The sequence below is a fragment of the Leptonychotes weddellii genome, chromosome 6 (assembly GCF_054177405.1).
Source record: "Leptonychotes weddellii isolate Sample4059 chromosome 6, ASM5417740v2, whole genome shotgun sequence".
Classification (NCBI taxonomy): Eukaryota; Metazoa; Chordata; class Mammalia; order Carnivora; family Phocidae; genus Leptonychotes; species Leptonychotes weddellii.
Genome location: NC_138374.1, coordinates 56,748,303 through 56,761,263, shown reverse-complemented (window position 1 = coordinate 56,761,263; position 12,961 = coordinate 56,748,303). Strand labels below are relative to the sequence as shown.

Genomic DNA, 12,961 nt, shown 5'->3' with positions numbered 1-12,961 from the left:
AATCATTGGATACTTTTTACTATACTACAAACATAATAATGCTCCAGTATGTCTATTTCTAAAAGTAAAGTGACCATCCTGGCTTCTGTGGTAAAAAATGAATGTTATAATTTACCTTTTAATTAGATCAAAATCTGTATCAAAAAATGTAAACGGAATCTAATAACAGAAGTTCCAGATATTAAAAAGACAATCTTTTCAAAAGGAAAACCTAAAAGTTAGGAGGGCAAGTCTATGAAAATAACCCTAAAAGAGAAGTTGCAGTAGATGATTTAACTTGACTATCCAAATCAATCAAATGCACTATTCATAAGCAGAAAAACAGATCTGTTTAATGACTTTCTGTAATTACATCATGTAATTACCACAAAAAAACCTTCTTTAGTAGTAGAACTCAAAACTGGTATACTATATAAATGTAGTTGTTTGCTGGTTTCCTTCTTTACACAAGGCTGAATTTCAACAATTCTGTTTCATCTTTTTATGACTTTGTCAGTCCCAAAGTAAATTCTTCTTTAATGTAATTAATAATTAATTATAAGAATTGTCCATGGGACCCATATGTGTATAGAAATAAGCTCTGGCAGACTGGTTAGTATTGGAGAGTGCATGCAGGGAACAACGTGAAACCAGGATGAATAGCTTTACCCCACAACTCAAATATAAACAAATACCATCTGCTGCCATTAAATTCAATTTTGCTTTTTAAATGTTACTGTGAGGCAGCCAGTTCAACCAGCGCAGCGGTTCTTAAAGCTGGCTGCACATTAGAATGTGGGGAAGGGCCTTATAAAAGTACCTAAGTTAAGACTCACCCCAAAACAATCAGACTCTCGGGAGGTGGAGCCTGAGTTTTTGTTTTTGTTTTGTTTTTTTAAAGATTTTATTTATTCATTTGAGACACAGAGATACAGAGACAGAGAGAGAGCATGAGCACGGAGAAAGGCAGAGGGAGAGGGAGAAGCAGGCTCCTCGCTGAGCCAGGAGCCCGATGTGGGGCTCGATCCCAGGACTCTGGGATCATGACCTAAGCCGAAGGCAGACGCTTAACCGACTGAGCCACCCAGGCGCCCCGAGCCTGAGTTTTTGTTGCTGCTGTTTTTTTTAAGTTCCTCTGGTGATTCAATGTACAGCCAGGGTAGAGATCCACTGCTGTAGTACTTGAAATTCCATAGCAATCTGGAAAGTTGCAACAACCTCAAGGAACCAGCAGGTGGCCACAAACACATTAAAGAATCAGTTTGGGCTTCTAAGGTTTCCCTCTTATAAATGAAGATTATCTTCTCTTCATCACTTATTGATAGACTATAAAACTATAGAGGCTTGGGAAATAGTGCAGAAATGAAATGCAAAGTTAGGGCTTCTTTTTTTAAATCCCCTTATTTGTAAGGTTAAATATTCATTAAGGATATATGATAATGAGATATATCTAACATATTAACATTAGAATTCTATCCTTTAGAGCAGGGATTAGCAAACTATAGCCCAGTCAATGCTTGTCTTTTTGTAAATAAACTTGTACTGGGGCACAGTCACACCCATTTGTATTATCTAAGGCTACTTTCAAACTACATTGGCAGAGGTGAGTAATTTCAAATAAGACCACGTGGCCCACAAAGCTGAAAATATTTACCTACCTGTTCTTTTACAGAAAGAGTTCGCTGATCCCTAACCCAGCCAAATTAACATTCATAGTAAACTAGCTTACCTCTCCTATTCTACAGTGAGCAGATGTGGATCTGGGAGGGCTGACGTGAGTGGCATGAATTGTTAAGGGTATGTATGCTTTCGCATGTACTGCAGTGTAAAAAAAAAGAGAGAGAGAGAGCTGTGGTGTTAGCTAGTTTTGTGTTCCCCATGCAACTTTAGTACACATCTATACTTCACACACAGAGAAAAACCTCTCTAGTCAAGTGCTATTACTCCAGCCAAGAAAGTCTTTATGGAGTCAAAGAAGTTAATTTTAGTTAGTAAGGGGTGCAAAGTGCTCCTGCGGTAAGAGTTGATGTGCTATCCACAGTGAGAACAATGATCCTGTAATGAGAGCACAGACTGAGTGCTCAAGGATGATGTTTACTCAACCTCAAAGTGGAACAGGAGGAAGTTAAAATCCCTACTGCCGCTGCCTCAATCATAATGGCAGAGTTGAGACTGAGTAGGACCCCAGACAAAAGCATATACCCATCCCTCTTAGAAGTGTCTGAAAGCAAGTCTCCAGAAAGCAAAGAATGGGGGGAAAACCCCCCTCTTGCCATTTCTTCTTCAATTTTCTAAATAAGAGGTTCCTTGTAATCAAGTCAAATGAAGCTTATGACACTGTCCTGATCATGTAGGTATCTAAAGTCAGGCTAATAAAAATATACAGGGCAAGGCTAAAAATGAAATAGGGAAAGGACTTAAAAGTGCAATTGTAAATTATGTAGAAAACGGAAAGATACTGGGTTTGAAGAGCTAGAAAGGGACAAAGGAAGCGCAAAGAAAATGGCCTTAGTTTTGAAATTAAGCACGGACTTTAAAAAAAAAAATGAAGTTGGGCTGCTAGTAAGACAACTGTAGTAATCCAGATAGAAACTATCACCCACACAATGGATATAGTTAAACCATGTTTGCTAAGTGACCATGATGAAAAAGACTGCAAAAGAGGATATATAGCATACATCCTTCTTCTAAAAGAAATTGCGTGTTATTTTAAGTATTGTTTATGTACAGAAAAAGTCTGGAAATCGTCAATAGTGGTCATTCTGGGGAATGGCATTAGAGAAAGAATTCTTAAATTCATGTTTCTGTATACGTTTACTTTGCTGAAATGAGATAATGAGACAGGGAAACAAGAACTCCATAAAAAATCTCCTTTTTGCTCCTTTTCCTGCTTCTATTCTTGCTAGGACTTGCACCCACACCCCACTTTACATATGCCTTGCAATGCAAAGAGTATTTCCTCCTTGTAAGGGACAAGGAGTTCATGATTTCTCTAGAACAGATAACATCTAAGGAAGACCCAGATGAGAATGACTGGAGGGATATATATGTGTATTCCAGACCACCAGCGCTAGACATCTAGACACGAAGACACCCCCCGCCCCAACCCCGGCTCCAAGCAATAACACTTGGGTCCTCCTCTTTGTTCTAACCAGTTCTTGGATGCCTGAGAGGACACATACACCAGACCATCATCCTCAATAAAAACCCCCAGACCCCAAACTAGGACAAGACTCATGCTCCTTGTCTTTCTGAGTTTCCTGGGCATTTGTCTGTATCTGCTCTCTCTATATCTTCAATGAACTTTTTCACCTCCGTGGGCTCATGTGAGAGTTCCATCCTGCAGGAAGCTAAGGACCCTCTGGGCTGGTCTTGCGAGACACCCCCGCCCACACACAACAACTGGGTCTTCTTTTTTTTAAAGATTTTTATTTATTTATTTGAGAGAGAGAGAATGAGAGACAGAGAGCATGAGAAGGAGGAAGGTCAGAGGGAGAAGCAGACTCCCTGCTCTGCAGGGAGCCCGATGCGGGACTTGATCCCGGGACTCCAGGATCATGACCTGAGCCGAAGGCAGTCGCTTAACCAACTGAGCCACCCAGGCGCCCAACAACTGGGTCTTCTGACCCGGCCTGCTGGCATCAATAGCATTACTTCTTGAATTTCATTTTTATTAAGATTTCAAAAGCTTCAGTATTTGTAAGAAAAGGTAGGTGCCCCAACATCTCAGATGAATGGGACAGAAGATGGTAAGAAAAAGAGTTTTCTCTCAAGCACATTCTGAGTGTTGGGTACTATGCTAAGTATTTTAAAGAAGTTCTCAACTCCCAGCAACTTTCTGGAATAACCATCTTACCCATTTTACAACTGTGGAAACCAAGGACTTGGAAAAGACAGATAACTTATTCAAGGTTGTACAACAAGCAGAGTTGGATGTGACCTTAATCTGACTCTAAAGCCAATACTCTATGCTGTGTGTACTCATAGATGACTCCAAGGTTTGAGCAGAGGTGTTTCATAGTGTTACGACCACCCAATAATTTTTGGTCCTATCCTTATTAGATGGCAGGTTCATTAATATCAAAGGAAAAACAGCAAATAAAAATTCAGTTAGTCATGTATAAAATTCTCTTACTGACCCTCAGTAATAGGTTAAAACCTATTACTATTCTGCAGTTTTTATCCAAGATCCGAACAGAAGGAATTCCACAACTCGATTATTTGCTTTTCTTACTGCCTAAGAAATCACTAAATACTGTACCTTTTCACATGAAAATAATCCAGCCTTGTGTATTTTTAAACATTTATTTTCATTCCATGTAGCTAAACTTCTTTCATGACCTTACCCTCTTCTCTCTTTTGTATAATTCCTAAATATTATTGCTGAACACAACAAAATAAATATACTTGAACAACTATACAAACACCTATGTAATACACACAAGAACCTCAACAGATTGCCAATTCACTAGAAATCAAGATTCTGTTAACAATCGGGACAGCCAGGGCGCCTGGGTGGCTGAGTCCTTAAGCATCTGCCTTCGGCTCCTGGAACTGGAGCCCCATATCAGGCTCCCTTTTTCAGCAGAAAATCTGCTTCTCCCTCTCCCATTCCCCCTGCTTGTGTTCCCTCTCTCGCTCTCTCTTTCTCTCTCTGTCAAATAAATAAAATCTTAAAAAAACAAAACAAGGGCGCCTGGGTGGCTCAGTTGGTTAAGCGACTGCCTTCGGCTCAGGTCATGATCCTGGAGTCCCTGGATCGAGTCCCGCATCGGGCTCCCTGCTCGGCAGGGAGTCTGCTTCTCTCTCTGACCCTCCCCCCTCTCATGTGCTCTCTCTCATTCTCTCTCTCTCAAATAAATAAATAAAATCTTTAAAAAAAACAAAACAAAACAAAACAGAACAATTGGGACAGCCAAAGTACATAACGGATAGGACAGAAAAAGAAGTATTTTACATTAAAATGCTTGAAATTTTTGAAAATACTCGCATAAAACAGCATTTCTAATAAAGGAGTTGGACTTTTCTGCATAATGATTCTTAATGTCTTACTTATTTTTCTCAGTGTTATTGAAGATTTACTAACAATGTTGCATCTACTGAGACTTCTAACAAAGAATAAGTTTCTAAGGAAAGGCTTTGCCAGGTTTCTAAGCAAAGATAATAGGTTGGACCATATAAAATTGCCACTAGTCTACCAATTTTGACCTACAAAACTGGTATTTTCATATGGTTTAATCTATCTCAGAAGTAGGTAAAAGAAGGTGGAGATTAAAACAGAAGTGAAGATCCAGCTTAAAGACATCAGTTTTAAGACTTTAAAATTATGGTTAAGGGGAAAATATAACATTTTAATAACTGATTTCCCTACGAAAAAATGTTGGTCTCTATTAAGTAAAAAAGGTTTCTAACACACATTTTACATGGCGAAATAGCAAACTATCAAGCTTCTTTCTTATCCAATTCAAAAAGAATCCACTATCAAACTAACTTTTTCTAAAGTTCCAAGGTTGCAGTTTGCTCCTCCACCCTGTACCCTCAAGTTTCTGTCGTGCGTAGACAGCGCTCCAGTACTTGTGTTTCCGTCAAATCGAGTAATAAGCAAACTGTCCTCTCCTGGCCTCGAGTGGACTTCTCGGAAATCCCGGGGCCTCCCTTCCCCCGGCATCGCCTACACTGGGGGGTCCAAACCCTGGAGGGTGGAGGGAAGCAGCGGGCAGGTGCGCCCGGAAACGCTCGGCGGAACTCTGGCATCGCTTCCCGATTCGGGTCTGTCTCCTCCATAAGAAATCGGGGGCCGTGGGGGATGAGGAGATTCCTAAGCTCCCTTGGAGCCTCAAAAGTGCGGCCTCCTAGTCCTTCCCTTTGTTTCTGGCCACGGCTGAATAGGAGACGCGGGGTGGGGGTTTCTCGACGACGAGGCACAACGGTGGCTTGAGGACTCGAAGCCGGGCCCTTCCTCACTCACCTGCTGGGCGGGAAGCCCCGCCAGGCGGAGCTCGGGACCCCTCACGGTCTGCCCCTCCATCTCCAGCGCCACAGCCAAGGCCGCCGCCACTCCTCCAAAGGTAAGATTTGAAAAGCCCGCCGCTCGCTGGAGCCGCGGAGGACGCCAACCGCCGTCCCGGCTGTACCAAGTCCGGCCGCGGGGGGAGGGGCGCGGGGGGCTTGCAGCCGGAGGGCGCACGCGCAGTGGGAGCGCCCCGCGCCCGGGCCTCCCGAGCTGGAAGCGGGTGGGGACCCGAGCTCTCCGTGCCCGCGGAGAAGTGGGGAGCCGAGGGCCGACTTAAGGCAGTGACTGGGGTGTGGGCGGGCTTGGGACGGGAGTGGGCCGGGCGGTGAGGAGAGCGCCGGCCACGAAGCGCACCTGGCCCGGCACAGGGTTTCTGCTGGTGGCGTTCAAGGCACGCCCTTGGCGCTGAGTGCATTTTGCCTGCATCCCAGTGCAGGCTCTCCCTCCACAGCCCTCGGGCTGGCTGCAGTCCCTGCGTTCTTACGGACGACTCAGGGACACACGGTGTCACCAGGAGCCTATGGCCTCATTCCCAGAGAACCAAGGGACACTGCTCCCAGCGCTCTCACACAGCACAGGGTCACTCGGAGACCAGGGCCCTATAACCCCGGCTGGTGAGATACCAAGGTGTTTTCTTTTGTCCCCAGTGTTTCTTTATAATTCCAGAGACCCCATCACACACACCCAAGTAGTCTGTTCTTCTTGCAAAGACTTCTTTCTTGAAAGCAGTTTATTCTTTTCTTGCAAAATACTTATTTCATTACTCCTTCCCCACCAGCATCCAAGGTGATAGCCGAATGACGTATTATTTTCCCAGAGCCCCATTTTTTGCTGTCCCTAAAGACCAATACAAAGACTCTTTTTCAAAAAAAGATTTTATGTATTTATTTGAGAGAGAGAGCGAGAGAGAGAGCCCGAACAGGGGGCAGGAGCAGAGGGAGAGAGAGAAGTAGACTCCCCACTGAGCAGGGAGCCCTTTGTGGGGCTTGATCTGTGGACTCTGGACCATACCTGAGCAGGAGGCAGACGCTTAATGGCCTGGGCCACCCAGGCACCCCCCACCCCAATACAAAGACTCTTTAAAGAGTTTTATTATTAATCATAATGGGAAAGTATGGAATCTTTAAAAATAAAAATTGAAGTGCTAAACATTTCAGGCCCTTGTAAGATCCTTATAATCCATTGTCCTGGCCTATCCTGACTTACCCTTGAAAAGGCAACAGGACTCCTCTTTGACTTTTGACATTTTTTTCTCCTAAGTGCAAAATTAACCAAATAACCCTCCCACCATCACCTCATAGAAGGCCTTGGGCACTTTTCCTTCCATAAATTATCCACATTATCCACAAGGCTCTTTTTAAGCAGTTGGTTTGAAGATTTACTTCTGAAAAAATGAAGAGTGCCTGTCCTTTCAAATAGGTTATTTGAGGCCCTCTGGAAAAGATGATACTAGAAGCTTCCCAGCTAGGAATGACCCTCCCCTTACATTAGGAATGTATGGGTCATTAACAATGACCCATATCCTTACACACAACTATAAAATGTGTATAGCTCAAAATTACCAACACGATGAGTTCACCTCATTCTCTTCAAACACAGATCTGAATTCCAAAGTCATTAGGTACCCTTCCCCCAATGCACACCCCTCTCTTCTGCTTACCACTTTGTGGTATAATTATCCCCTATTCAAAATGAGCTGCATGAGCCTAGTAGAGTACCTGACTCATAAAGGAAATACACACAGGGAGCTCATCATCAGACATATATTATTTCTCATATAACACACACAGCTCTCAGACTCAAACCAAAATACTTATAGAAGCCATCACTTTATGGAAAGAGAGGCAAGCCAACCAATTTTAAATTGGACATGGATGTAGGAATATTTGATGAGTAAATACTAACTGGAGATGCATTTATTTATGATACTCGAGGAGAAGCCATATTTAGTAATTACCTGTGGAATTGACAGTTGCTATTAAAGACCTTTCTCTTTGGAGAAGATATAATGTAGTCCTATCTCTTTATTATTCATCAAGGGATGTGTCCAGGAAGTGTTTAAGATATAACTATTACCTGGTGATTAAAATACCTCAGAGCAGGAATGCTGTTTCCTTATTTATCCCCAGGTCCCTCTGGTAGTTTCATCAAACATAGGTTTCTCTGGTGTATGTGATGTACATCAAAAGAGATGGAAACTACCAAAAGCTTAAAGATTTCACATGAGTAGTTTGGTTAGCTTGAGAATGAATGAATGGATGGATGAATGAATGAATGACTTTAACAACTCCCAGAAAGTAAAAAGTATGACATTTTACCATTTCAACTGTTTGAAAAATAGCATTTGGTCATCTCTCATTTGAGAGCTAACATCCCACCCTCCTTGGGCTCCCACAGTCGATGGATGCCTACCCAATTGCCCAGGTATAAAAGCTTCAGATGAATTGTGAATGATGGGATTACTGTTCTACCAATATTACTTCCCATGATAAGTTCAACATGCAAGACTAATTATAAGTATTTGTTATCTCTAATATAACAAATAGATAATATTTAATAATTAATAAATATAAAATCAGTATTTGACATAGGACAGCCAATTTAGATAATACTAATAAATGTTAAAGCAAATTTTTCTTCTCTTAATCCCTGCATTCCCCTTTTTAAATCTCTAAAAGGTCAAAAGAAAAGAAAATACTGAACTGGAAATCAGCTCTCTTACATAATAGACCTATTATGTTTAAAATGTGATCTGCCCCAGAACAGATAACTGTTGTGGTTTCTAATATCCTCCTAGACTCTCTTAAAAAACTCCTATTCAAAAATTCTCTCGATGATTCCTCTATTCATCTGTTATCTCATAGGCAATGCATTTAAAATGAACTTCATAGACTAGAGCCGTATTTTGAATTATATACAAAAAAAAGAAAAAAAGGAAGAAACAAGTAAAGATGCTAAGGAGAGGTACAGCATTTGCTTAAATGAATAGGCCATAATCTACAAACACAGAAGCATCATATAATCATAAGGAGGATATGGAATACAGAATCTGAGGACTTATTAGCTCTATGACCTTGGGCAAGCCACTCAGTGTCCTTATCTATAAAACAAGTATAATAATACCTAGCTAGTTTTTTAAAAAGTTGTTGGGAGACTCAAATGAGATAAGATTTGTGAGAGTGCTTTGTAAACTGGTTATCCACAAAAACATGAGACACTGCTACTGTAGGAAGGAAGCATCAGCACCTATGATGGGCCGATGTACAGGACCCACAGAACACTGAGATCTGAATGAGAAAAGTTTATATGAATAGGGTTGAGTATATTCAAGATACACCACCTACCACTGAAAAATAATTAATACCTCGATTATATTATAAAGAAATACAAATCAATAAATATCCAACTGGAAAATAGTCAAATGTTATGGTAGGGATATTGTAGATTAAACCCAAGTGGCAAATAAAATGTGAAAAGTTGCTCAACTTTATTATCAGTTTTAATCTGTAAATTTGCAAATTTGTAATTTACAGGTTAAGACCCGAACAAGGTAATATTTTATAGTTACTAGATTGGTAAATATTAAGAAGTTTGATAATACTAAGGACTGGGGAATTTACAGGTCAAAAGGATATTATACACTGATAGAGGAGATGTAAATTTGTGCAATTTCTTTGGAAAAAATTCAAAACTATCTTGTAAAGTTAAAAATGTATATACCAAGCCATTCCACTCTGAGGTACATATATCCTTATGGAACTTCTTACAAATGTGTGCCAGCAACACGTTTGTAATAGCAAAAATATAAAACAATCCAATCGTTCATTTCAAGACAATGGATAAAAAAAATTGTGGTGGTGTACCCAATGACATATGTCAGTAAAAATGAGTAAACCATATATATATGTAACATCATGGCTGAATCTTGGAAATATTGAATGAAGGAATCAGTTGCAGAGGAGTACATAGACTATGTACTTTTTACAAAGCAGAATAAGATATCTAAACAACATTTTGTTTAGGAACACATGTAATAAAAAGCTTATATTTTAAAAGGAAGAGAGTACTAAGAACAAAACTCAGAATAGTGACTATCTCCGGGAGAAAGGCAGGGGGATGGGAGGGAGACAGAGCATACAAACACAAAGCTACTAGTAATGTTTTAGTTCTTAAGCTGGGTAATGGGTTCCCAGGTATTTATTTTAATGTTTACCTAGTAACTTACATATATATTGCATATATTCTTTTGCATACCTCCAACATGTCATAATAGAAATCATTCTAAGGTATTTGAAATGTTCTTGTACAAGTTAAACAATGGTGATAACGTATGGTCTTTTAAAAGATTGTTACTTGGCAAAATAACAATACATTTTTTGGCTTCCAAAATTTGACTTACATTTGATTCGTTTCCAGTACATTTTAGTATGTGAAAGTGTGAAAGCACAGCTGTAATGCCCTAGTGCCTATGCCCAGCAAGAGATGAAAACTGGCCATGTGGGTTTATCTGAACACTTCAGAGCCATTGCTTGGGCGCTTGGATGGCAGGTGAGGTAGGTAGATTTTGCAAAGGATGAGAGGTTTGTCAGCAGGTGGGGATGAAGTGAAGTGCAATTTGAGTAGTTACTGTTAATGTGACCTTTATATTACACATAGGCCTAGAGACATTCAAATGACATTAAAATCAAAGGGCTCCTTACTGAGCAAGAAAATCAGCCAGAGGAATTAGTTACATGACTTGAATCCGTGGTCCTCAAACAGTGGCACACAAATCTTTCCAAAGTTTTATAGGCTTGGACAGTGTTAAAGGAATCATTGTTAAGATCTTCAACTTAGGGCGCCTGGGTGGCTCAGTTGGTTAAGCGACTGCCTTCGGCTCAGGTCATGATCCTGGAGTCCCTGGATCGAGTCCCGCATCGGGCTCCCTGCTCGGCAGGGAGCCTGCTTCTGCCTCTGACCCTCCCCCCTCTCATGTGCTCTCTCTCTCTCATTCTCTCTGTCTCAAATAAATAAATAAAATCTTTAAAAAAACAACAACAACAAAAAAAAAAGATCTTCAACTTACATTCCCCATCCTAAAGCTGATTACCTAAGGTGCCTGTTGTCTGGGCCTCACATTGATGCCCTTTCACAGTCACCTTCTCCCACTTGTGTTAGCCATCCGCACTACAGCATTGCCCCTCGGTATAAAAACCATCTGGGGGCCAAAGGGACAATTAAATTCATTGGTGTTGATGTTGCTACAATCAATGAACCAGGGGCTCAGTTGCTTACATAGCAGAAGTAGACTTGATGTTGAGAACTGTCTCATTCTAGCATTAATATTTGTTCATGGATACATAAATCAATTGGAGGAAAAAAGGGCTCATCTATCTGATTATGAGATTCATTTCCAGGAAAATTTTATTCTCAATCTTTAATATTGATCTGTTATAATTCGTCATAGGCTTATTTTGTTATCAATTGTATACTACTAACAATTTTAACAATGCAATCTAAAAGAAAACTCTTGACCGTTAAATCTTATAGTCACGTGAAATGTAAAAATGTATAAAATTCCAATTTATGCTTATATGCTTGCTGGAGAGAAGCATGATAGGATGAGCAATGAAGACCTCAAGCATAAAAATATTTTATGTAAGTAGAAAAGTCTGTGGGAGAGTGGAATAAAAATAGAAGTTCAAGTAAAATAGGAACAATGTAAAATTTCTGATTTAGAGATAAAGTGGCTCATGTCTTTTCTAAATGGAAGATGGTGGCTGAGTATCAAATCTTTAACATTTGGGATTCTATTAGATACACTTAGTAAATATAATGATTTAAATTGTACATTGTAATTATTTTCAATACACCAGCTATTACATCCTTTGTAACTATTTAAATATATGCTAAAACATAATAGATGCCACCTTGAAAAATACAGAATTTTTAAAAATTCTTCTCGGAGTTTTGCACTAATATTTTGGAAAATTGCTGATTTAGATCTCTAATAACGTTGCACTGCAAAACTTGGATGTGTCTGTCTGACAGAGAGGCATGCTTGCAGACTCACTTCCCCCAATTTTTCTCTGATTCCTCTCCTACTTCCCACCACCCCTCACTGTCCCTCCTAACCACTTCTGGTTTCCCAGACAGACACAGCTCCTTCAGGAATTTTTTTTCTTCAGGCGCATTAATACCATCAGTTAGTCTAAGGACAAATTCTTCTCTTCCTGCTCTTGTTCTGGAGATGTTCTGTCTATAGCTATTCACCATTGTTTTCTCCTTTCTCTGTCTTGGCTATTACGGGGCCTTTGCTCTCTCATGGAAAATTCTGAATCCGCTTCTCAAGTTCTGAAGCAACAACAAAGAAGCTTGTTGAAATTTTTATCGGAATTGTATTGACTTTAGAAGAAACTTACATGTTTAGGGTACTGAGCATTCCTCTCCATGAACATCACATATGTTGCAAATTTAGATCTTCCTTAATGTCTTTCAGTAAAAGTTTTGTACTTTTTTCCACATAGGCTTTGCATATCTTTTGTTCCATATATTTTTGGATTCCTTATATCTCTTCTTGTTGCGGTAAATAATGGCTTTAAAAATATGTCTTCTGGGGGACTTTAACATCCCCCTCACTGAAATGGACAGATCGTCTAAGCAAAAGATCAACAAGGAAATAAAGACTTTAAATGACACACTGGACCAAATGGACTTCACAGACATATTCAGAACATTCCACCCCAAAGCAACGGAATACACATTCTTCTCTAGTGCCCATGGAACATTCTCCAGAATAGATCCCATCCTAGGTCATAAATCAGGTCTCAACCGGTACCAAAAGATTGGGATCATTCCCTGCCTATTTTCAGACCACAATGCTTTGAAACTAGAACTCAGTCACAAGAGGAAAGTCGGAAAGAACTCAAATACTGGAGGCTAAAGAGCATCCTACTGAAGAATGAATGGGTCAACCAGGAAATTAAAGAA

General features: G+C 40.2%; 2 protein-coding genes across 4 annotated transcripts in view; one reads left to right on the top strand and one right to left on the bottom strand.

Annotated features, from left to right (window-relative positions):
- The window catches only part of RTKN2 (rhotekin 2), a 79,089-nt gene extending 73,004 nt beyond the window's left edge, over positions 1-6,085 (bottom strand). For 2 of the 3 annotated variants that reach the window (XM_081824183.1, XM_006742802.3), the window contains exon 1: positions 5,948-6,079. In XM_081824183.1, coding sequence (XP_081680309.1) covers positions 5,948-6,007 — 60 coding nt within the window. In that variant the 5' untranslated portion in view covers positions 6,008-6,079. Of the gene's footprint in view, positions 1-5,947 lie in introns of all 3 variants that reach the window. The other variant, XM_081824182.1, reaches the window with a different exon arrangement.
- ZNF365 (zinc finger protein 365) overlaps positions 5,907-12,961 on the top strand; it is an 88,666-nt gene continuing 81,611 nt past the window's right edge. The window contains exon 1 of the mRNA XM_081824185.1: positions 5,907-6,047. The gene's annotated coding sequence lies outside the window, so the exon portion shown is untranslated. The remainder of the gene's footprint in view (positions 6,048-12,961) is intronic.